Below are 24968 nucleotides of genomic sequence, written 5' to 3' on the forward strand. Positions count from 1 at the left end.
TAAATAAGCTGCCAGGGTCAGGTTCCGCCAACCCTCAGGCTCCCAAGGCAAAAGTGAGTGAAAAGAACATACTGATCAGAGCTTACAGAAAGTATTGTGAGAGGCAACAATTTGGATATCATTATGAAAATCAAATAAGTATGAATGTATGTATTAGGTTTTAGATCATGGGAATTGAAATTGAATACTGAGAAACTATGCTTCTAAGAGTGTGTGTGTGTGTGTGTGTGTGTGTGTGTGTGTATCATTGAATATTTCCCTAATTGTCCTGCCAACATTTGCATTTAAAGGATTTCATGTTGAGGCTAGTCTTATCTTTAAAAATAATTATGCAATTTCTCAGAAACGCTGAATATTCTTAGAAATATTGTTGCAAGTTTATGTTGGGAATTTAAAATCTTGAAGTCCCATCATAATTTCTCTGTTCTTCTCAGCGTTTGGGTTGTGTTGGCAGGGTCTCTTTGGTTGCGGTCCTCTTCTGCATCCTGTCTTCATTTGGGCTGACATTTTCAGGTTTTAAACTCCATTCAATCTAGTTTTAATCAAGATGAATATTTATTAGAGAATTATATACAACTGTTTTCACATTATACATTTTTACTCATATTTGCCCACGAGGATTGTGCTGTTACACAGCTTCCCATGCCAGCCAACCAGATGCTTGGAATAATCTAGGTATTTTAGAAACTTGTGGAATTTCAGAGCATAAAACAAAAATATTACTTTAAGTTATGTATTCCTTAGACATAATATTCTTAGGCAAAACAAACAAAACACAATTTGAACAAAAGAGAAACAGGTCCTGGAGGAGAGGTGTTACATTGTGAATTTTTAGCTGTGTGTGAACCACTGGTTTGTCCTGTGTTATCTTCCAGAGATTAGGATTCTGTACTATGAGATATGAAACGCTGTTAGCTAAGATCGTGGCTGTACTACTCCTGGGTTTCCTATGCATAAATGTTTGCATGAACCTTTGTTTGTGTGCGCACTTGTGGGATGAAAGGAAGAGCCACCCTCGGGCTCACCTGTGTGGCTTCTCGTCAGCAGCTTGTCCCTGGGGTGGCACAGGTGGCTCATTTAGAAGCAGCCATACACTCCGAGAGTGGCTGCCTATACATGGGCTATCTTGTGCTCCTCTCCTGTTGGCACCGACCCTCAAGGAAGGAGTCAAGCAGCTCGGCATGTGAGGTCCTTTGCTGTTGGCCACCGACACACGGATGCCCTGTGTCTTCCTCAGGCGGTCATTCCCTGATGGCTCTGTGACACCTCTCCTTAGTCTGAGCCCTGGACGTTGTGACTAAGGCTCTGCATAGAAATGTGGTATGGTATCCAATAAAGATACTGTATGTCCAGCGTGAGTTGAACAAATGGTGTCCTGCTAACATGCAACATATTAACTATTACTTGTTGGTTTTCAGCTAGTGTGGACCCCAAGTTCCTAATGATTCAGAATGGTATAATATTTCAGGATCAACTTGAAAGGCCTTTGTATGTCATGCCCCTGCTTCATCCACTCAAATAAAAAGTGCATTAGTGTATTTTTATTGTACAGTCATGAGTTATGTGATAATATTCACTGGTTGGTTTTAGGGATATCAGGAGGTTTTTTTGTTTTGTTTTGTCTCTTCAGCATCTAATGTTCTCCCTCAGCATAAATGTCAGGAATAGAGAATGTGCTTTCTATATGTCTAAATCTACATGGTCTCAGGAACCAAAGAATACACCAAAGATAATGTACTCTAGGCACGTGTCCTCAGCTAGATAACTAGAGGAATCGCGTCTGTGCTTCCTGTCTCGTCTTTTTAGTTTTACCATCCATTAATGCATTCTATCCAGAAACTATTATATTAAAAAAAACTGTGTTGTCTTGGGGAGATAATTGCTTACTGGGTAAGTGTGAAGACCTGAGTTGGGTCCCCACAGCCAACATTAAAAGCATGTCCTTGGCCATGTGCTCCTGGAAAGTGCTGAGGAAGCAAAGACAGGTGGATTCCTGGGCTCATGTGGGAAGACAGTGAGGCTGTAGGATAAGTTTTCCAGAACCTGTCCCCTCTGAAAATAAGGTGAAGAGTGATTGAAAAAGCACCTAACATCTATCTCTGGCTTCTACATGCACATGAGTTTAGACACACATAAACATGTACACACAGAAAAACACAAGAGGAGTGATTACACTCACAAGCATATTTCATCAGTAAAAATGAATTGTGAGCAAGCACACTAAGTTCCTACATGTGATCAGTGTCAAGAGTTTTATCATCTGTCAGATATCTTATGTAAATATAATATTTTGAAGAATAATATTGATATTTCAATTTTATATGAGTATCAGTTTTTGTTTCAGCATTCTAGATTAAAATTAAAGTGTGTAAAAAGAAACTATAGCATATGAAAACATCGAGAAGAAATGTTAGAAAACCATTAATACCACATAGCATTAAGTTGCTTCCTTGCGGTGATGGTTAAACTTGCAAGGACTCTGGGGGATGCCAACATAGAATGTAAAAGTGATCTGTGTCTCCTCTTGCCACATGCGTCCCTCCTTTTAGTTTACAAAGTTGGAAATGAAAAGCGTGCACACATAACTGGGAAGGACTAGCAGCGATAACACAGAACAAAGTTCTACATGCAACTGGGCATGTGAGGGCCTTTGCTGGTGGCCACCGACACACAGATGCCCTCTGTCTTCCTCAGGCATTCTTTCCTTGATGGCTCTGAGACACCTCTCTTTAGGCTGAGCCCTGGGAGTTGTGACTGAGGCTTTGCATGGAAATATGGTGTGAAGGCCAGACATGGTGGCGCACACCTTTGACCCCAGCACTTAGGAGGCAGAGGCAGGTGGATCTCTGTGAGTCTGAGGCCAGCCTGGTCTACAAAGTGAGTTCTAGGACAGCCAGAACTGTCTCACAGAGAAACTCTGCCTCAAAAAAGCAAAACAACAACAACAACAAAAAATAACAAGCAAACAAAAAGAAAAAGGCTGTGGTATCCAGTGAAGATATTGTGTATTTAGTATGTGTTGGGTGAGTAAATGGTATTCTTGCTAACGTGCAGCATGTTACATGTGACAGGTTGATTTTCATCCAGTACAGAGCACAAACTCTTAATGAACAGGATTTTTACTCTCTTCAGCATGTAATATTCTTCAACATACATGTCAGGAATAAACAATGTGCTTTATATATGTCTAAAGCTGCATGTGTGCACCATTGAACACAAAGTGCCCTGGCCTGGATGGTACATCCGTGCAGGAATATGTATTAGTGTGTTCTGGACAGTTGTCACAATTTACTCTCAGTCATAAGTGTGATTTTCCCACTGGAATCCAAGAGGACCCCAAGTGTCTTGTTCTCTGTGTGAGTAAACTCTGAATCATGTTTACTAAAATTATCTCGTCGTCATTACCAATGAGAGGTTCTTTGCTTCCCTGGACTCCTAGGGGAGCCTTGGAAAAAGTTGTTTATCTCCAAGTCAGTGGTGGGCTGAGTTTCCACCTAACACAGGTGTCTGTCCCTTGCGTGTCCCCACTGCAGACCCCTCTGCATTAGCTAACATGTGCTCACACCAACCACTGCCCCTGAAACCCTGGTTTTGCTAGCTTTGCAGTTACTGTCTGCCTATCTGTGCTCACTCCAATCCACTCCGCATTACAACAGATGAACTCTTAAATGCTGGGTCTGGTGTGTGTGTGTGTGTGTGTGTGTGTGTGTGTGTGTGTGTCATTCCCAGCATTCCTATGGAGCTCTCATGTGTGTGTGCACTTGTGTGTGTATGTGTGTGTGTGCGCAAGCGACTCCCAACATCTCCATGACAGCCTGAACAGGTTTCATGATATATTAGAGTGAGGTCAATGTATTTTTTATTCCCAAACCTCTCTCCTCTTCAGTCCAACCCCTCAGAACCCCACATCTTTGACAGACAGCTTCAGAAACTCCAGAGATCTTGGCTGGGCTGCCTATCATTTGTTCTTCTCTGGGTATCATGTTCTTTTTCTGCCATGCCTCCATGCCTGAGGGGAGAACTGTGGTTCCAGTATGTTTTCACTCTGATTTGAGAACTTGGCAAGGTCCCTGTGTTTCCTTCTAGAACTGTCCAAATGACTTTCTTCTTCATAGTGTGACCTATTCCTTCCAGTGCCCACACACCTCTCTGTACCTCCACACGCCCTCTGCTCCAGCATTTAGCAAAACACTTTTAGCAGTATTTATCTTCTTGGCTACTGACTAGAAAGTGGGTCCTCTTTCTTCTGTTCTCTGAGCCCAACAGTGTTCATTGCCCAACAGTAAGTCAGGGTCATTGGCTGAGGTTCCAGGCTTAGTGTGTAGATGGAGATGATAACCAGAGGTGCGTCTTCATGTCATGCTGCTGCTCCCCAGAGGTGCGTCTTCATGTCATGCTGCTGCTCCCCAGATGTATCCCTGCTCCTTCCTGTCTCACCCTAAAGCACAGAAAGTAGAATGCATAATAAGAAATCAGAGGTTGAAGGTTTTGAATTCCTCTACAGAGATACCTCAGAGTGGATGTTGTCCCAGGTCTTGGCTCCTCTCACCAGGGCAGAGCCAGCCAGAATGAATGTTGTCTTGGTTTTAGAAAGCAGATTCAGAATGGTGTAATATTTCAGGATCAACTTGAAAGGCCTTTGTATGTCATGCCCCTGCTTCATCCACTCAAATAAAAAGTGCATTAGTGTATTTTTATTGTACAGACATGAGTTATGTGATAATATTCACTGGTTGGTTTTAGGGATATCAGGAGGCATTTTCATTATTTTGTTTCTAGCCTAGACCTTTTGGCTTTCCTGTCTCTCCCTGGAGCTCAGAAACTCACATTCTTTTTGAGTATCATCAACATCATGTTCTCTGTTGTTATTTTACTGAAAATTTATAATATCTTGACACAAGGCCTCTCATATCACAGAATAATAAGAGCAATGTTAAAAGTTAATGTGTGGGAAAAACAATATATGGGGAAAATGAAAATAATCAGTGAAAAATTACCTCACCTAATAAATCAATGGACACCAGTAGTAGCCATAACCGAGAAATGACACCGGTTTATAACTCAATATTTTCAAACTAAATGCAAATACTGCACTTGGAGAGTTGTATTATTGAGTATGAGTTGTGTGCTAAACCACAGGTCAATTAACCACTTCAAGAAGTTCAGTATTAATTAACTCCCCTTCTAAAGTAAGTCACAAAATTTAGTATAAGCAAGTGAACCCACATGGGCCTCTCCTTTATTTCATACAACTGCAAGTAGAAATAACAAAAAGGATATTTAGACTTTTGACAGTATACGTCTCCTTTCTAAATCAGATGTGTGGAATCCTTGTCTGTGTTTTAAAGATAAGAAGCTTTCATAGATTACTAAGAAAATTATTAGTTTGCTAACGCAAGAATATTGTCCATGTTGAAATGCCTCATGCAAAGCTGGATGGTGGGGGCCTGCCACAAGTTTCTGATGGTTTCATTTGCTCACAGGAGACGACACTATGGATCTGCCAGTTACAGGTGTCTCCTCTAACCTGCTTGTGTAGCTCACTGAGCAGAAAACTACATTCTCCAGGGCACTTAGCCAGAGCTAAAGACACCCAACTCTTAGTCCTTACTGAACAGAGAAATACATGCAGAGTGGAGCTTTACTTAGAATATTAGGGGATTAAAATACAGTCTATTCCAATAGTAAGTCCTCATTAGACATGGAGAGGTAGGAGAAAAGACATGTCTTAGAAAAAAGATGGTGGAAAGACTATCAAAATGGGTAATTATTGTAAGAGATACTGGGAGTAATTTTATTCTACTTGATGTTTGGATCTTGTTTTGACTAGAACATCTTGTTCCCAGCATCCTTGCTGTGCTGATGACTTATGAAGAAATCTCTAGGAGACAGATAGAAGCAAAATGACTAAATATTCAGGCTTAGACCATAGTTCCTCATAATGTTTTGACACAAATAACTTGATTTATTTTTCAAAGTCTCTGTGATACAAAGAAAACACGCAGGCAGTATTCACACTGATTCCTGGCAGCCTTGTGGCTTCACCATAGGAGAGATTACTTGCCTGCACTCTTTAGCTATGACTTTGCTTAGTTGACTTCATATAAACCATTGAGAAATCTTTTTAAGTTCACATTCTATTGGAGATGTCTCTTCAAAGAAATATTTTTATAGACTCAAGTAGAATGTCTTCTAATAACTTAGAGTTAGAAAAAATAACCTGTAGTAAATATTCCCTGAAAACAATGAAGACTTACTATAGAAAGACGTAGCATCATTTCAGACCTCTGCAGTTTCAGATGGACTCATATCGATGCTGAAAGTAGTGTTGGATTATTATAGCTGTAGATGGTGAGGACTGATCTACTGCGCCACTGTAGACCTGCCTTTCTGGAGACCAAGAGAGTCAGACTCAGGGCTCTTGCTGTCTTCAGGGGCAGCTGGAACATTGGTGGTTCCAAGGCTGGAGACCCAGGCAGGCTCTGGTCTAATCCCAAGGACCCATGCAGGCAGTGCATTGTTTCATGGCTTGTGACTAAGCTCTTTGGTTGTACAAGCGACATTTGCAGCCTTTGCTCTGGGAGGCTAAATGCCTTCCTCCCATCCCACTAAACTATCTACCAAAGCCATATTACCTGCACCCCCAGGTGTAAATGTCTCTGCTTTCCACTTAACTGTGTGAATTAGCAAGCCATTAGAAGTTTAGCCGGACAAAGCTCTCTTTAGTGGATTGACAGTTGGTTAAATGTGCTCGGAAATGGTCAAGTCCTCCCTCACCTTCCAAGAAGGAAGGGTATATTTCACAGAAGACACTGGGCAAGCCTACAAGGGTGCAGAATTGAGCGCAGGACTTTTACAAGGCAGCAGATTTCATGTGACCTTTGTAGAAGTAATAAAAGTACAGGAAGAAATATTACACAGCCTAGGAAGACTGACTGTCCCTTCCCCATCAATAACCAGCGTCCCTGCTTGCCCTGACATGTGTTACAAACAAATTCCTAGACTAAGTGATAGAAAGGGCAATAAACACAACTCTCTAAAACCTTTCTCTACATCAAATTCAGTCAACATTATTACTAATATGTGTTATTAGCTCTGCTGCTTGCTTTTTTTTAATGTTTCTTTTTTCTTTGGTTCAAATAAAGACTTCAAGCCATTAAGAGAGAAGACAATGTTCTTCTAAGTGTGGAATAACAATATTTGTAGACCTAGGAGATTTGGTCTAACAAAGAACACACTTGCTCAACATATGGGACATGTATTCTGATTATTATCTTAAGTACTCACATCGGTGGACCATCTGGGCAGTGGTGGCTGGGCAGTGGTGGCTATGCTCTACCAAAACCATTCGCTGGGCTCCCAAGAGCATGGCTGCCCTTCCTCCATAAATACAAGCACACATCCACACTAAAGAAAGTTTCCAGGGAGGTGTTCGCTCTATATAGAAGACATGATTGATTGTGAAGCTGAATGGCCCCTGGGACTGTTTGTAGATGTATGTTCTCATCTTCCCACACAGTTGGGATGTGTGTGTTTGCTGACCTCTCTCCGTGTGAATGTATGTGACAGTGTGTGTATGCATTTGTGACTGCACAATTAATTGACATGCATTAGCGGAATAGGAAAATTTACCCTACTTCAACTGTGGCTGAGACCCTAATACCAAATAGGCATTTTGTAGAGATGCCAAGCAGATATATGATTTAAAAACCTGATCAAGCTCAGGTCCCTCAATATTGTCAACAGTCTGCTGTAGCAATCCCACTGAGGGCTTCTGACCTCTGCATATCCCGAACATGGATCCACCTGGGACATTTTTATGACCTTACAGCATCGAAATCCCAACAACAGCGGCAGATGGACTTCTGGATGATAGTGAGTGCACTTCAGAGACTCTTTAGGGCCTGGCTGCCTCAGGAATGCAGTGTGGACAGAGTCTCTGAGTGGGCTCCAGTTGGGTCCCTCAGTGGCAGGACTTGAGTGGCCTATTGTGTGTGAAGTGTCACATTATCTGGATACTTTAGCTGATTTGGGGTCTTGATACAATAGTACTGACAATAAGACTCAACCTTGTCTTTGTGGTGTTGATTGTCTGCCTAGACCTTGTCTGTTTAACCAGTTCCCAAGTGAATGCTCCCCTGGACTGCTGCTCACCATACCCAGTTTAAGACATTTGGGCACAACCTTCACTTTCATCCATAGAACCTTCCTCTAGGTGTGAGGTTACTGAACCCTAGCTGGTCATTCTGCACCCTGTTGTCCCCAGGCCTGGGCAGAATTGCATACTGAAGCCCATAGTTCAGATGACATCCCTTCCAAACCCCAAAGCCAGCAGAGACAGCATCAGAACAGTGCAGGCTTAGATCATCACTCAGGCCCTGTGCAGCCCTGGGGCCCTGGAGGACTTGTTCACACATTGCACAAGTCTCAGGATTCTGTTGAGATGGTGTAGTTGCACATCTTCAAAACTGCATCAGTGGAGGTTCTCTCCTCATTCCTACCCTGAGCTGTGGCTATTCAAGCTGTCCCTGTTTCCACCAACATGGCAGGCGCTTCTGCTCTGGCAACCATTATATTTTTAATGGTTAGCACTTGAAAATAGAGCAGAGTTACTGGAAAGGTAATGATTTCATGGCCACTGAAGTCTCTGATACTGCAGAGCAGGAAACTTTGCAAAAGGAAGCTGGGGTGCAGCCTAGGAAAGGACAGGCAGGCTGTTCTCTCTTCTCTCCATCTCCAGGGCAGCAAGCTTTGGTCTTGCTTATTTAAAGCTCGCTGGAGTAAAGCCAAACCATAAATGCAAAGAGCAATTCCCCTCAGAGGCGTGCGAGCTCGACAGGCAAACACTGTGGAAGTCACACATCCATTTTTGAATTTAATCTAATTTGGGAGGGAAGCGTTGGGTAGGAATGGAAGCAAACAGACCACATGGCCCACCACATTTTAGCTCTGCTTTTTATAAGCACTGAAATTTGCATCATGGTCTGCAGAGAAATATGTTTGGGTTAGGCTGCCTCTCATGAGAACAATATACAGCCCTCAGAACCCAACAGCTAAGTCTTCATTTCTGTCACTTACTCATTTAAAGGCTCATGGTGAGATATCTCTGCGATTTGTTCTGGAGTCTGAGGAGCTGCGGAGGTCCTCTGGAGACTAGGCAGCAGGACCTCTGCGAACCAGTTTGGGTGGGCAGGGATGACTGTGGTTATGCAGCCATCCTGGGTGTGTATGAAGATGGGTGGTTGAGGATGGGTATCTTCCTCAATTGTTCCCCATCTTATTTTCTGAGACAAGGTCTACCACTGAACCTGGAGCTCCGTGATTGGCTGTCAAGCTCCAGGGATGCTCCTGTTTCTACCTTCTGCCCTGACAGCCTTTTTATGTAGCTACTAAGGATCCAGACTGGTCTTGCGCTTCCCTGGCAGGCACTTACCAACGGACTTTTTCCCAAGCTATTTCCCAACAGCAGCTTTGTAAACTCCCATGATGCCTGATATCTTGGCGGTGTGGAAGCTGTCAGGAGATGGGTGTTGTGATTCAGACTGCTGTGAGCTCTTGCTGTGAGTGTCCTCCATGACAGCATGTCATACCTCTCTCCTGGAGGTCTGAGCTGAACAGGAAGTAGATGCAAAGGCTATGAGTGTAGGAAATTTTGAGCTGGAGAAAGCAACTTTCTGACCAGAGGTATGAATAGGACAGCAAAAACACAGAGCACTGTGAGGCAGAGAATAGAGAGAGAGAGGAGCCATTTGCAGATAGACCTTAGAGACCCACAATTCCTTTCTCCTTTGAAAGTACACCATGTCTTTTTCTTCCAGCACTTCAAAGCGTCCAGTTTAAAGGCTGCTGTGTTCTCTCTTGAGTTGATTCACCTGTCCCTTTCTCGCTCTAGGCTTTGACCTGGTGAAATGTGAGGACCCGGGCATTCCAAACTACGGCTACAGAATCCGAGACGACGGCCACTTCACAGACACTGTGGTTCTCTACAGCTGCAACCCAGGCTATGCAATGCATGGCAGCAATACTCTGACCTGCCTGAGTGGGGACCGGAGGGTGTGGGACAAGCCTATGCCTTCCTGTGTGGGTGAGTTGGGAAAGCTGGGTCAGACTCCAGTCACGAGCCAGGCCAAAGAGCGCATGCTCCGTCTGGCTTGGGACTTGTTCTTGGGAAAGGGCAAGGATGTCACAGATCAATCATTGTGTTTATATATAGGCAGGCTGCATCCCCAAGGGAGACATAGAAGCATCTACCCCTCCTAAGACCCCAAGAAAGTCAATTCTACCACAGTTAACGCTTACAAGCCAATGAGTCTATTAGACTTACTTCTGGGCAGTAGCATGGGTGAAGCATTGTGGCCTGGAGGATAGTCTTCTATAGCCATTCCCAAGATGTGTGTATATACATGCTAGAAATGAAGGGCAGACAGCCAGTCCTGGGGAGTGTTGACTGCAGGGTTATCACTAGAAGTCGGCCCGAGAGTGCCAATGTTTGCATTCTCACCTCTCATAGCCCTAGAGATACTGGTTACAGGTGGAGGTTTAGCTTGGAAAGTAATAAAAGATAAGATGGACAGGTGACTGATTCCTCTTATATGAATTAATACAGGCATGCTAGGCCTTGTTTGCAAAACTAAAAAGAAGCCCAGACAAAACTAGCTAAGTAGAAGCTCAGACACGCCAGTAAGCCTCCTCTCTGTGTGTCTTTTGCAGCGGAATGTGGAGGTTTGATCCATGCAGCCACATCAGGGCGCATACTGTCTCCCGGCTACCCCGCCCCCTATGACAACAACCTGCACTGCACTTGGACCATAGAGGCTGATCCTGGAAAGACCATCAGGTATTTGCTGTGTGTTATCAGTCATGGAACAGTGGGAGGTCTGGCCAGTGTTTTTGCAAGAGCAGCAATAGGGCACGGACTGTCTGATTAATGTCTGGGAGCTCAACAAGAAAGCGTTCATCTGTGGCTAAACTGTTCCTGGTGCGTTTTTCTAGGCTTTTGTAGTTGCGTGCCCAGCTGTCTATAATAATGAAAAGGGGCTGCATGTGTCAGCGAGCTCTGCTGTGAACACGGTACCCTCGGCACTGAGTGCCAATTCTGTGGGCTGTCTGCGTGTGTCTAATGTGCACCTGGACTTTGATGGGCTTTGATGGACTTTGATGGCTTTGCATGGAAGCTCACTTCCATGGCCATCTTCAGATGTTCATCATCAGAGGGCTGGTCTAAGAAGGCCAGAGACCCTCCTTGGGTTTTGTTCCTGTAGAATGAATCATGATGGAGGAGTCTTGGCAGCAAGAAAGGAAAAATTGTATTTTCTGCTTGCCTTAGCCAGTAAGCCATGTGCCAGAACAGGCCTGTGAGACCAGCCAGGGTTCCAGTGTGAAGAGATCAACCCAATCTCTTGCCTTGTCAGTGAACGAGAACAAAGGATACAAACAGACAGGAACTGACATGCAGTCCTAGGAGAAGGTAGAAAAGAGGATGCCAACCTGAAGTTAGAGTGAAGAAATGAAATCATGAAAAGCCGAAGAAAATAGGGAGGCATTTAAACCAAAGCTTTATGTTGTAATCGAGAGTTGGTGGTGAGTTTCTTAAGCTCACACAGAGCAGTATTTTTAAAGTTCTGATGGGTTGTCTGCCCAAGATCATCACATAGCACAGAAGGGAATTAATTGTGATGTAAGTTCTTCTTGACTATAGCTCCATGTGACTGACCTCACACTAGATCTTCATTGTGTAAGAGGGGAAAGAACGAGAACCTAAAACTGATGGGGAAGGGAAGGAAGGAGAAAAGGGGAGAGAAAGAGAGAGAGAGAGAGTAGTGTAGAAGGGAGACTCCTAGGCAATAGGAAGGGAAATGCTGAATGGGAGGAAGGACTCATTTAGGGGACAGGGAGTGAATGTCATAAAGATACCTTCTATTCATGTAGGAAAACGCTACCATGAAACCCATTATTCTGCCCACTAACAAAAGCATACAGAATGCCAAGAGACTACCTTAGAGTTCACTTAAATTTTAATGCATCCTGTAGTTGAGATAATGATTGGTGTAACAGGAGACCACCAAGGTGAATTTGAGCAGCAAAGTCAATAAAGTCACTTGTCCACTGTATGACATAAATGTAAATATTAATTCCACGAGTGGTGATTGCCTGGCTGGAGTGAGACAGAGATCATTCCACTAACTCGAAGGAGTAGAAAACATCCACCATTGCAAATGACTCCAAGTAAACAGAATTCTGTCTCTTGGAAGGACTTCAAAGTGTACTTTTCTCAGAATTCCCTGGGTGGTTTGTTATCCTGAATGAAAAGGGGCAATGTCTCCCCATGAATGAGAGCAGGTGTTGTGTCAAGCTTGCAGGTGACTCTCAGCCTCCATTAAATATTAATAAGAGAAGAGAGATGGAATCACAAGGATGTTATGTAATATTAATAAATATATAAATTTTATTGTATTTTTATTTGTGTGTATATATGTGTGTGTTTGTGGTGGCAAGGGAACTGGCATGTGCAGAGGCCAGGCATTAACTTTAGTGTCGTTCCCAGGAGCCTTTCACCCCCTCTTTTTGCTTTGTTTTGTTTTGGGTTTTGTGAATCAGTGTCTCTCACTGGCCAGCACTCAACCATTGGGATAGACTGGCAGGCTAGAGTTCCCCCAGGAAACTGCTTCTCTGCCTCCCTAGTGCTGAGATGGTAAATGTGCACCATCATCCCCAGCCTTTTTTGGTGTGTCTGAGAATCAAGCCCAGGTCATGTTCGCATGTCAACATGTCACTCTCCCCAGCCCACAAATGTACAGCTTCTCTATCATAATCTAACTTTGACACGTAGTAGGTATCTGTCTAGAGGCAATCATGTATACCTCCGTTCCATTCTAGAAAACTCTTAATCTACATCTACCCTGACAGTAAGCATTATCAATTTTATCAACACATCTTTTTAATGCAAAGAAATTAAATAATAAAGATGCTAAGAGAGAGATGTATTTGTGAATAATTTACTCAGTTGACATTCAACTCACTTCCCTGTAACTCTGATGAAGTAACCCATTTCAGAACATAGGCCTGACTTTTGAAAATGGTTGCTTGAAAAATAACTAAAAGTAGACATTGTAGTGTTTTGATTTTAATTTTACCATACTTACAAAAAGAAAATAACCTGATCTTGGTTTTCACATTTGCAGGGAGTTTAATAAGCCTTAATGATTTCACTGGGGACACCGTCCAAATTGCCTACATTTTCTACCTGGAAATTACCAGTGAGCACATGTGTACAGCTTGTCCTACTGCAGGTGGAAACGTCACCATGCATTCATGCTCTGACTTTTAAGCAGGGATAGTTTCCACACTGCAAATATTCGTGAGCAGCTGCATATGGAAGCCAGAAAAGGATGGTTGCATTCTCTGAGATAGTTGTAGCTGGGCCTCCTTTGAGATTCAGACCATTCTTGGGTGGTGTTTTGTCAAGAACAGTGAGAGAATGTGTTAGGATGTCTATCAGGGGATATTTGTTCTGGAAGAGATTGTAACTTTCATATTCCATGGTGCATATCCACTGTACATGGTGCTGTGTTATACTGCTATAGTAAAGTACAGAATATATGTTGCCAGCCCCTCCCTCCATACTTCCCTATCTCCAGTTATTCTTCTAAATTCCCCTGGAGGGTTTTGCAGCAGCTTCTGTTTACAGTTTTAGCATTATGTTGTGCCTACCTGGTCTGAATTTCATTAAAGGTCTAAAACCAAGGCACTGGAGTGACCTTGGTCCTATTTGAGTCACGGGCTAATATTTCTCTGAGTTACTGAGTGTATTCCAGTGCTGAGCATGGCAGGGATGTATACAATAAAGGTGACAAGGTGTGAATACCAGTAAAGGACACCAAGGACTTCACTCTGGATCACAACATGGGGACACTGTGCCTTTGCCTTTACTGCCCTTCTGCCGCCATTCAGAAAGCTCTCTTGGTTTTTCTGTTCCTGATTGTCCATGGGATATTGTCCTGGGTGGTATGGTTGAAGGAGTTGCTTAGCAAGCTTACATAGTACGAACATTACAGACAGAACATTATCAACGTTGTCAATATTATGCCTCATGTAGACTTTTAAGAGAATAATGGTTGTATTAATGACTTTGGTCTCTCTTGTCCTGTCTGGGTTGGAGTGTCTTTCTGTCAGGCAGCAAGTAACCCCAGAACATTTCAATCTGCTTTTTATGACAGGGCTCTTGAGTGAGGGCCATTTGTCTAGGGAAACACCAAGTTCATTTCTTGGGACAGATAAAAAATCTGGGAAAACATCCTGGAAAGATGACCCAGGAAGAGGATAAGAGCATAAAAGGAAGATGCAGTGACAGTTGAAGAGAAAAGGGTCACAGAGAGAGAGAGAGACAGACAGACAGACAGACAGCTGGAGATCATGGAAATATACACACATACACATGCATGTTCACATAAATGAAAAATAAAGTAAAATAAATCTTGAAATAAATTAACAGACTCTACTTTTCACCTTGGAGACTCATGATCCCAAGTGTAAAATTAAACTGGGAATACCACAGGTACATACAGTCTACATGGTTCCCTCTTCAAGCTCCCCATTAAACATATAGAGGGGATCCAGGTACTCAGGGATCTTACACGCTAGCACATATGGAGATGCTGAAAGTCTAAATGAGAATATCACAACACACAGTGGGGGTATTAGGACAAGCAGGTGATTGGCTTGTAGTGTGCAGGGGATATATGAATGGACTCATAAAATTTTATTTTTAAGAAGAGTTGAAACAAGTGGGATAAATTATTGAGAAAATGCGGAGCTGTGAATTCTACTACATGCTGTCCTTTACATACACTATTCTGAATGTCTAAATGTACACTCCACATTTTATGCTTTACCCAGGTGAGATGTGCCAATCCTTTCTATCTGTAATGTGTGGGAAATGATGTGGCTGAGATTCACGTAGGTCAGGTGCAGTCATTGTATCTGTGGCAAGATCCATGAGCAATAACCAGTAAATGAAAACCTATAAAGAACTTCGAGGAAAATGGCTTTTACTGGCCTTTTAGTTAAATTCTTCTATCTGCCCGTCATCCTTGTGAGCCTCCTCGGGTGTAAAGATGGTTCTGGGAAACACCTGTAAGTCTAATAGGAGTGGATAAAATGCTATAAAGAAGAGAATTCATATTGGGCATTTCTGTCGTGGTGGTGGTGTTGTCTCAAACAATGTGCTGACTCTGAAGATAAAATTTGCAGAACGACTTAAGAACAGACCAAGTTAATGGGCTGTATTCCAAGTCTTTCTTCCGGGGTGTGTGCTGCCACCAAGTGGCATATTAAGAATAGCATTGATAAGAAGAAGCCGGTGAACCAAACTTGTTAGGGGTGTGGTTGCTCTGGCTAAAATTATAAAAAAAAAAAAAATCCAAACAGAGTAGAATCCTAAAAAGCCAGTAGATGCAGTAGAAACAAATCCCAGTGCCATTATCAATGGCTTCTCGGTCAGCCCCCATTGTCAGCCACATTCAGAGAGTCCGGTTTGATCACATGTTCCTTCAGTCCCAGTGCAGCTAGGCCTGGATGGAGGGGGCGAGGGCCTTGGACTTCCCACAGGGCAAGGTACCCTGCCCTCTCTTAAGACTGGAGGGGGAGGGAGGAGGGGGGGTGGAGGAGCAAGAGGGGGAATGGAAGGAGGAGAGGAAGCGGAAATTTTTGAATGGAAAAATAAAAAAAAGAAAGAAAGAAAAAACCATCCAGCAGTCTTGGACTGAGATGTTCAGTCAGTTTAGTCTATACCACAGCTCTGCACACCAGGACTGATGCCTTTGGACTGTGCTATGTTCTGAGATGCCCGGACCCCCATTCTTCTTTGTCAGATGTGTTAGAACAGGTTTGATGGGAGTGTGAAATGGCTGGTGGTCCGTACACGCTTGTGTCTAGGGTGAAGCCCTCCGTGGAGGGCAAGTGGGATGCTCCCTGAACACAGAAGCTCTGCTCTCTCTTGCAGTCTCCACTTCATCGTGTTTGACACCGAGACTGCTCACGACATCCTCAAGGTCTGGGATGGCCCCGTGGACAGCAACATCTTGCTGAAGGAGTGGAGCGGCTCGGCCCTGCCTGAGGATATCCACAGCACCTTCAACTCCCTCACCCTGCAATTTGACAGTGACTTTTTCATCAGCAAGTCTGGCTTCTCCATCCAGTTTTCCAGTAGGTGCAAATATCTGTTTCTTCCTTCAACGCCAGGGCTTGCCAGGGCACGGGACTCTGTTCCTATGTGATTGAGCAATGTTTGCTTAGCTTAAATTGAGACTTGGAAAGGGGAAGAGATTTCTTTCCTTGCTTTTTCATGGAGGGGAGAGATTTCTAGTCTCATCTGTAGCTGGGTTCAACACCAAGGTCTCCCTATGACAAAGGACAAATGCGCATAAGAAAAGCATTGCTAACTTAGTATGGGTTTTGTGTGAACTTGGAGTCTCTGTACGTGAAGACCCAAGGAGAGAAAGAAAAACTCAGATGAAAGCAAAGGGTGTGACCGGATGGCAGTCAGTAGTGAGCCCTGTCAGCCCTGCTGGGTGAGAATCCTCTCCACATCACTGTGTGTGTGTGTGCCTCCCTCTGCTCCTAGGGAAGAATGGTATGGCAGGCAGTCATGTGACTAACCTTGCAGAGGATTCCTAGGTGCCTCCACAGGAGATGCAGTGGCAGGAGGTCACAGAGCTGCTTTTCTCAAACGTCAGTGGCTGTATTTTATGGTGGTATGTCCTCGATCCATCATTGTCAGGAGTATGGTTGGCTAGGGAACTGTGTATATTACCAAGGAGGGATGCTGGAGGGGGAAGAATGGCTTCAAAGCTTTCACCTGGACCGCAACTATCTAGGCAGTAGTAGAAGGCGGATGTCAGTGACATCAATATGGGAAAGTGGGGCTTGTGTCTGGGGTTCTCCTGAACCTGGCATTAACTCTGGGTTCCCTGATTTGATTTTGAGTCTGGATGGGGCCTCAGGCACTTGCTGACAAGGCTTATTTATACTGTGTTTCTACCTCTACTTTCCAAGTGTCTGCATCCTTCCTCGGGCTAAGGCTTGAAGTCACTAATACATTAGCTCCTACTGAATTATAGCTGAAAGGATGCCTAACGATGTGACTGAGGACTGTGTTCTTTATCCAACTGCACTGAAAATGTAATGTCCGTGCAACACCTCCACATGGAAGTTTCCAGCAGCTGCATTCATAGTTGCCCAAATTTGGATGCTGCTAAGACATCCTTTAGCAGCATTCCTGGTCTCTCCAGTGTAGGACAGCCATTGTTGGACTATCCAGGCCATATTGGGATATTGTGGAAGTTGCTCTAAACCAATCCCCCTTGAATGTGTAATCCACTCTATCAGTTATGTTCCTAGAGAGGACCCTGCTAACACAGTCAGACCGATACCTCTGCTCTACCCCTTCTTGCACCACCCCCAACCCCTGAACATCCCTGACGGTCTTCCCATTGTAAGTTTGCCCAGTGTGGCACAGCTGCAGCTGCACATCACACAGCCTGCCCTCACTGGGCATCTTCCTCATTGCACCCCACAGCTAAGCTTCCTACACATCTCTTCAAGGCTGGGTATCACACTTCTTGGAAGAGGTAGGAGGAGTCCACTGTGGAAGGAACTTTGAATTCACTTATCCATCACTCCCTGGCTAAACGATGGAGTTCAGACTAGCCTAGAACAAGTCATCTCCCCGTTTCTGCCTCCCAGTGTTGGGGTTGCTGGTGCTTCCACACCTAGCATCAGACTTTCTCTTGCTGAGTTTCTGTAAGATCATCTTGAAGTTCACAGAAAGGAAAAATTAGGATATAAAAACATGGAATATCTGTGACGTGAGAAATTTGGTCCTCTTTCTTGGCCTGCAGTAAGAGGAGTAGGACCCTCTGTCTCTATGGCTTGTGGCTTTGTTGGTTTAGAATGGCAAAGAACGTTGCCAAATCCAAGGCTGCTTTAGTCCCTAATGACCTGAAGAGAGCACTGTGACTGCCAGGACTAGATGTATCACAGCAGGGTCTGGATAATACTGAAAGGCAGGAATAGTATGGGATCACGTGGCATACAGAAGTAGTGTCCACAAGGAGAGCGGAGGTAGCCAAAGAGGGCAGGGCATAGAGAGGAGAGCTCAGACACACAAGAAAATAAAAATTAACCAACCAGGAGCTCAAACAGGCATGGGAGACACAAGACACAGGCAAGACATACAGAGAGACAGAACTCAGTGTCAAGCAGCAGTATATACCTATGAGCCAGACATGGAATGAGATAGATGCTTTTACTGCAGTCTTAGAAAGTGATGAGGGACCTGTGGATAATATGGCAGGCTGGAAGCTGCCTCTTTGTGAGACTATGAAGAAGACAGTCAAAAAGAAAACAGAAAGCAAAATCTCAATTCCAAGGAGAGACAAAGGGGGAACATCAGAAATCTACAGCAGTTGTCAAAACACACCTGAACTCTGCAGTGCATAGGAAGAGGTAGGACATAGACACAGATTCAGCCATGTTTCTGGCGGGGGACGGGGGGGGAAAAGTCACTTCCAAAATCAGTTAGATTCTCCTTGTTTTGTGTCCCCGGTTGTAATCTTCAAATAAAACAGAGGAGCTATCCAGACCAACAGACACACAAGTCACAACACAGAAACACACAACGTAAGTGTCATGACACAATGACTCTTTTAAAAAACCCGAACTTGTCAGTTACTGCCGTCAAGGATCTCAGCACAGGGAAATGATCAGGTGCAAGTCTCGAAAAGCTTTCTGGAGAGAAGATCGATTGAATCCAGGGCCTAGAGAGGAAGGTCAGTAACAAAGGAAGAAGTCAGCAAAATGCCCAAGAATCTCAGAATGATAGATGGAGAAGTCAGAAACCTGAAAGGAAATTCAACAACAACAAAAATTGGTACTTTAAAAAAAAAGCAAATAGAACCTTGGAAACAAAAGTCTCTTTGACTCAAGCAATAAACATTATGCAAAGCATCAAGAAGAAACAATACCAGGGTTTGACTACACTTAGCACTCATAAGCATCAAATGTGTAGGGCAGATGGTGGTGGCACATACCTTTAATCCCAGCACTTGGGAGGCAGAGGCAGGTGGATCTCTGTGAGTTCAAGGCCAGTGTGGTCTACAGAGTGAGTTCCAGGACAGGTTCCAAAGCTACACAGAGAAACCCTGTCTCAAAAAAAAATAAAGCAAAACAAACACAAGAATCAAATAAATGAATGTGTTCCCAGTGTTTAACAACTCTGAGATATGATCAAGGCACCAAACTTGAGAATGCATGGTCAAGAAGGAACTGAGACAAATATTAAAGGCACAAAGAGTCTACTCAATGAAATTCCCCAAATCTGGAGAAAAAATTGTCTATCCAAACACCCCAATAAGTATGACAAGAGAAGAACCTCTCCCCAAAAATTGTAGTCAAGATATAAAAAATACAAAGCAAAGAAACAGCACTAAAAGCCATAAAATAAAAAACTACTACCTCACATATAAAGATGGAAACATCAGAATAACTTCCAATTAAAAGCATCAGCTACCTTCCAAGCCAAGAAAGCATGGGATGATGTAATTCAAACCCTGAAAGCAAATAGTTACCAACAAAGATTGCAGGACCTATCAAAGAGCTTTTTAATTTGATGGAGAAATAAGAGCATTTAAAAACTAGCATAAACTCCAGTAATTCATGACCATTAAACCTGCACTGTGGAAGATATGTCAGGAACATTATTCAAAGAGGAAGGAGACAGTCTCTCTCAATGGCATGATCATAAGAAAGAGAAAATTCTATGAGTAAAATGTCTGAGCAACTGAGAGCTAGGGCAGAATTATCATGTCCAACCCAGTAATCCAGCAGAGACAGTAGAAGCTAAAAGGAAAAACAGGGATTTGACTGTGCTCATTGGGTCCTTCAAAGGAACAGAATAGATAGAATGAATCATAAATTCACAGGAGATTGAATTGGAGTAGCTTCCACAATGTCACAATATGACCCAGATAGTCCAACAATGGTTGTCTTAACACTGGAGAGACCAGGAATGTAATAGTTGCTCTGTGTGCGAAGCAGCAGTTCCAGATTGCTGGGAGATTCCTGGAGGGCTTCTAGTCTTTGGTACCTTGGCCGCCCTATAAGCTGTTTTCTAGTATCAGTCAAGGAATAAAGCTGCAATGGGTTAAGGGATGTTGCTAGAAGGAGCAAAGGCTATGGTTTCTGTCCAGTTTCTCTTATCTGGGCTGCTATCCACATTTAGTGCGAGTCTTTCCTCTTCTTATAATCTAGTAAAAAAATCACTCCTAGGAGCCCTGATGCTTTTACAAATGCTGTATCTTCTTAAGTAATTGCTTCTTTGTCCCTTCTGAGAGATTTGGTTTGAAGTTGAGTTTATCATATGTTAGAAATTGCTGCAATGGCTTATTGTTGGTTTCTGTGTACTTGAGAGTCTTCTATTCTTGGACTCCCAGCCTGAGAATGTCTTTAACAGTGGAATATGTTTCTTGGAAACAGTAGATGTTAGATCTTGCTATTGAGATGAAGTCTCCATCTCGTTATTGAGTTGAAGACTAAACAACAAAATATAGAGTCAATCAAGCAATGAGATGGTTCTTTGAGAAAAAAAAGACTTAAACTTTAATAAAAATAATGAGAACAAACAAAGACAGAAAATATCAAAGACAATTCATAATGATAACAACAACAACAACAACAAAAATAATAAAAGCAGAGTTGAAAACAGGAATCTTACTGTAGATTCCAATGAAATTGAGAGGATCTCAGTGGCACAATTTCAAAACTTCTGTTCAAACTCTGGACAATCTAGACTAAGTGAATAGATGTCGAGACACATGGGACTTACCTAAATTAAACCCAGATGTTATAAATAACTGAAGCAGGTTAATAAAATCAGTGAGATTGAAGCAGAAATAGAAAGTCTTTTCACAAAGAAAAGCCCAAGAGCAGTTGGATTGCCTAGTGACCTTAAAGAAGATCTAACATCAATGCTCCTCAGACTGTTCCACAAAATAGAAAAAGAAAGGACAACCCCGACCTCTGTCATCATACTCCCAATAGCCACAACTGGATAAGGCCGTAACAGCAACACAAAGAAGTAACCTATTAACTAATGTACCTAATGTAAATAGCTATAAAAGTTCTCGATAAAAGTTCTGCAAATGAATTTAAGAGCACATTCAGGTCATATGTCATAACCAAAGCAATTTCATTCCCAAGATGCAAGGATGATAACACAGATACAAAGTGGTAAATATGTTTCAGTAGCAGGGACGCACTTTAGGAACGAAAACCCATGATCATTGCAATTGGTGCAGAAAAGGTTTTTGCTGAACTTCAGCAAACATTTCTGATCAAAGCCCTGAAGAACTGGCAACAGAAGCAACAAACCCCATCCTAAGAAAAGCTAAATTTGAAGGCATTATACTAAACAGAAGAAACATTGAATGAGACAAGACTGCCAACTCTCTCTATTCTTATTCAGTATAATGCTCAATGTATTAATTAAATAAAAAACAGAAGACATATGAGTAGAAAATTAAGAAGTCAAATTATCCATATTTGTAGATAACAGGATCCTATACTCAAGAGACTCCAAAGACGACAAAGAGTTGTAACTTAGATGCTTTCACTAAAGCCAGCACAGAGAATCAATAGCTCTCCTATGTACTAGTAACCAACACTCAGAGAAAGAAACTAGAAAAGAGTCCCATTCATCACCATAGCTTTTGAAACATCATAAAATATAATCCATGTAGCCACGGGGGTGGTAGATAGACTTCTTCTACAATGAGAACTTTAAGACAGCAAAGGAAGAAACTGAAGAGCAAACTGGAAGGTGAAGATGGGTAGATAGATCTCTAATAATCATGAAAGGGCAGAGTAACTATTGTTAAAATTGGTACACTTAAAGTGATCTGTGTATTTATTGCAGACCCCACTGAAATTCTGATGGCATTTTCCACAGAAATAGAAAAATCAATACTAAAATTTAAATGGAAAGGCAAGAGTCACTAAGTAGCTAAGTCAGTCTTTAGTAGAAAGAGCAATGCTGGAGACAGCCCAATAACTGATCAAATGTAGTTCAGAGCTGTGGTGATTGGACAGCATGATGCTGGCTTAGACCAATGTGCAGACAAGATTATAGAACAGTAAAGAAGATTCAAACGACTGCATCATTCAAGTTTTGGCAATGGTGTCAAAAATATGCCCTGGAGGAAAAAAATAACCCATTGAAAGGTTCTGGAAATACTGGATTTCTACATGTAGTAGAATAAAAACAGACCTGTTCCTCTCAGCCCACATAGAAACCAACACAAAATTCATCAATGACCTTAGCTAAATATATGAAAAATTTAGAAGCAAACATAATGGTCCCTGATACAAGCATATGCAAGCGCCATCTGAGCATGACCCCAAATAGCACAGGAATTAGTCCCACGAATTGACAAATGGAATGATATGAATTTCAAAACAGTTTGCACAGCCAAGTAAATAGTCACCAGCCTGAAGAACTGGTCCTTAGAACAAGAATAAATTTTTAAGCAAGTGCACATCAGAGGGTTAATCTCGAGAATATATGAAGAACTGTATTTTAAAAATCCAATCAAAAAATGAGATAATGAGCTAAACAGTTCTCTGAAAAATATATACAAACACTTACAAATATGTTCAATATTCTTTGCTCTGAGCAAAATTCAAACTACAACTAACTTCCTTGGATTCCCATATCACCCCAGTCAGAATGACCACTGTTAAATGTATTCAAAGGACTTCAATATATGATGTGGCCACTCCATCTTGTGCAGACGGCAGAATTCAGCCTCTCTCAAACATCTGTACAAAAGCCTTTGTAATAAATGCCCATATGCAGATTTCATGGTGAAGACCCAGTCCGAGAGCAGATTGTGAGGAAGTGTTTTCTGCCCCTTAGCAGAGTTCCTGTTGTGTTTCCGTGGCTTTGACTGCCATGGAACATATTCTCTTCTTCACGCAAGATGTGTGCCTTTGCCGGACTTTCCCTTGATGTGGCTTCTTACATACTTGTTTTACTCATTGATGTTAGTATGTTGAGGCTAGTTGAAAACCTACAGACTGTTTTCATTTTATAAAGTTTCTCAATTTTAAATGAGCACAAGTTATCCTACCATTAGTAGACTTTTAACAATTTATTATTAATGATCATTTCATGTGCTTTAAATAACGCTAAGTGTGGGGTTCCATTGGTAGAGGGCTTGGCTATGTCATTCGTGGAGTCCTGCATTCAAGCCTTCGCACAGTATAAACAGGCCATGGTGGTTAATGCCTGTGATTGTCACACTTGTGGGGGAAGCAGAAAGATGAGGAAGTTCAGGGCCACCCTCAGTTACCTAGTGAGCCAGAGGACTGCCTGAGTTACAGGAGACCCTGTCTCAAAATAAAATAGAATTGGATGGGATGGGAAGGGAAAGCATGGAATAAAAAAAGTAAAATAAAATAAATAAAATGAAGCATGACTAATAAAAACCCAGAGCAGATATTGGGGTTCAATCTGAAGACCAGAAAAGTAAAGCAGCCAGCCACTGACTTTTACCTCAACCTCAGTCCAAAAATGGTGCTTCTGCCTCCAGGAATCTTGGAGTGAGACTGAGTCTGTGAGCTGTCTTCTCCCATTTTATAATCCTCTCTAGGTCTGGGATTAAAGGTGTGCACCACTGGGATTAAAGGCATGTACCATCTGGTTTCTATGGCAAACTAGCATGGCTCCTGGGGTTAAAGGTGTGTGTTACCACAGCCTCGTCTGTAAGACCAGTGGGGCTGTTTTACACTCTGATCTTCAGGCAAGCTTTATCTATTAAAATACAAATGGAATGCTACTACAATAAAATACAAATACTGAGTGAGGAATATTGTCCCCATAGTTGCTACTGCTTCTTCAGTGTCTTTGATTCAAGGCCCCACAGGAAACAGAGGTTGTCACTATTGTGGTAGGATCAGCGGGCTATGTTCCCGCCACCGGGCCGCCCGCATGGTTAGCTTTATACCCAAAATAATTACACAGAAACTGTATTCTTTTAATCACTGCTTGGCCCATTAGTTCCAGCCTCTTATTGGCTAGCTCTTACATATTGATCTAACCCATTTCTAATATTCTGTGTAGCACCACAAGCTGGCTTACCAGGAAAGATCTTAACCTGCGTCTGTCTGGAGTGGGAGAATCATGGCGACTCCCTGACTCAGCTTCTTTCTCCCAGCATTCTGTTCTGTTTACTCCACCCACCTAAGGGTTGGCCTATCAAATGGGCCAAAGCAGTTTCTTTATTAATTAACCAATCAATGAAAGCAACAGATGAGAAAGAAATCACTCCCACATCATGTCACATAGTCGCCTGTGTGTTTCCCATCTCTTTGTGTGGGACAAAATCCCTCCCCAGGGAGACGAACCATGGGTTCTAGGAAGACATCACGTCAGATGCCCATTGTCCTGCCTGCTTAGCATAGAGTGTAAAATGGGGACACTGAGTACTGCAATTATGTCCACTATAATCAGCCAAACACTTTCCATTACTGGGTAATTACCATTTAATCATGCATGAAACACAAGAAAATGGAGTTCATTGCCCAAAACTGACCTTCGCTCGTGGGTTAAGTCCACTTGGGCTATTTCTCCAATGCCTCACTAGCATTTTGCACATTCCACCAGCTTTTGTACTCTGGGGACAATGATGGGAGAAGCTTTGCAAGATCTGACTCTGCTGGATCAATTTCTTCCTCGCTAGCAGTGGTGGCTAAAGGCTACCCGACTGGTCTCTCCAATTTACTTTATTGAAAGATAATTTAATAGTCGTGTTTTCATTTAAAAGTAATTGGTTGTTTACAACAGGAGGAGGCTTTGGCCCTGCTAATTGCTGAATGGGTTGGGACTGTTTTATAGGGGAGAAGCCATTAGAAAC

The 24968-nt window shown here is 42.7% G+C and overlaps 1 protein-coding gene across 2 annotated transcripts in view; it reads left to right on the top strand.

Annotated features, from left to right (window-relative positions):
- Positions 1-24968, top strand: part of Csmd1 (CUB and Sushi multiple domains 1) — a 1426468-nt gene that overhangs the window by 1205858 nt on the left and 195642 nt on the right. For both annotated transcript variants that reach the window (XM_041673587.1, XM_041673588.1), the window contains exons 24-26: positions 9893-10084; positions 10711-10837; positions 16001-16203. In XM_041673587.1, the coding sequence (XP_041529521.1) occupies positions 9893-10084; positions 10711-10837; positions 16001-16203 (522 nt within the window). The remainder of the gene's footprint in view (positions 1-9892; positions 10085-10710; positions 10838-16000; positions 16204-24968) is intronic.

Source organism: Microtus oregoni, unplaced genomic scaffold (assembly GCF_018167655.1).
Source record: "Microtus oregoni isolate MIOR12 unplaced genomic scaffold, Mior012 000024F_ref0000369, whole genome shotgun sequence".
Taxonomy (NCBI): domain Eukaryota; kingdom Metazoa; phylum Chordata; class Mammalia; order Rodentia; family Cricetidae; genus Microtus; species Microtus oregoni.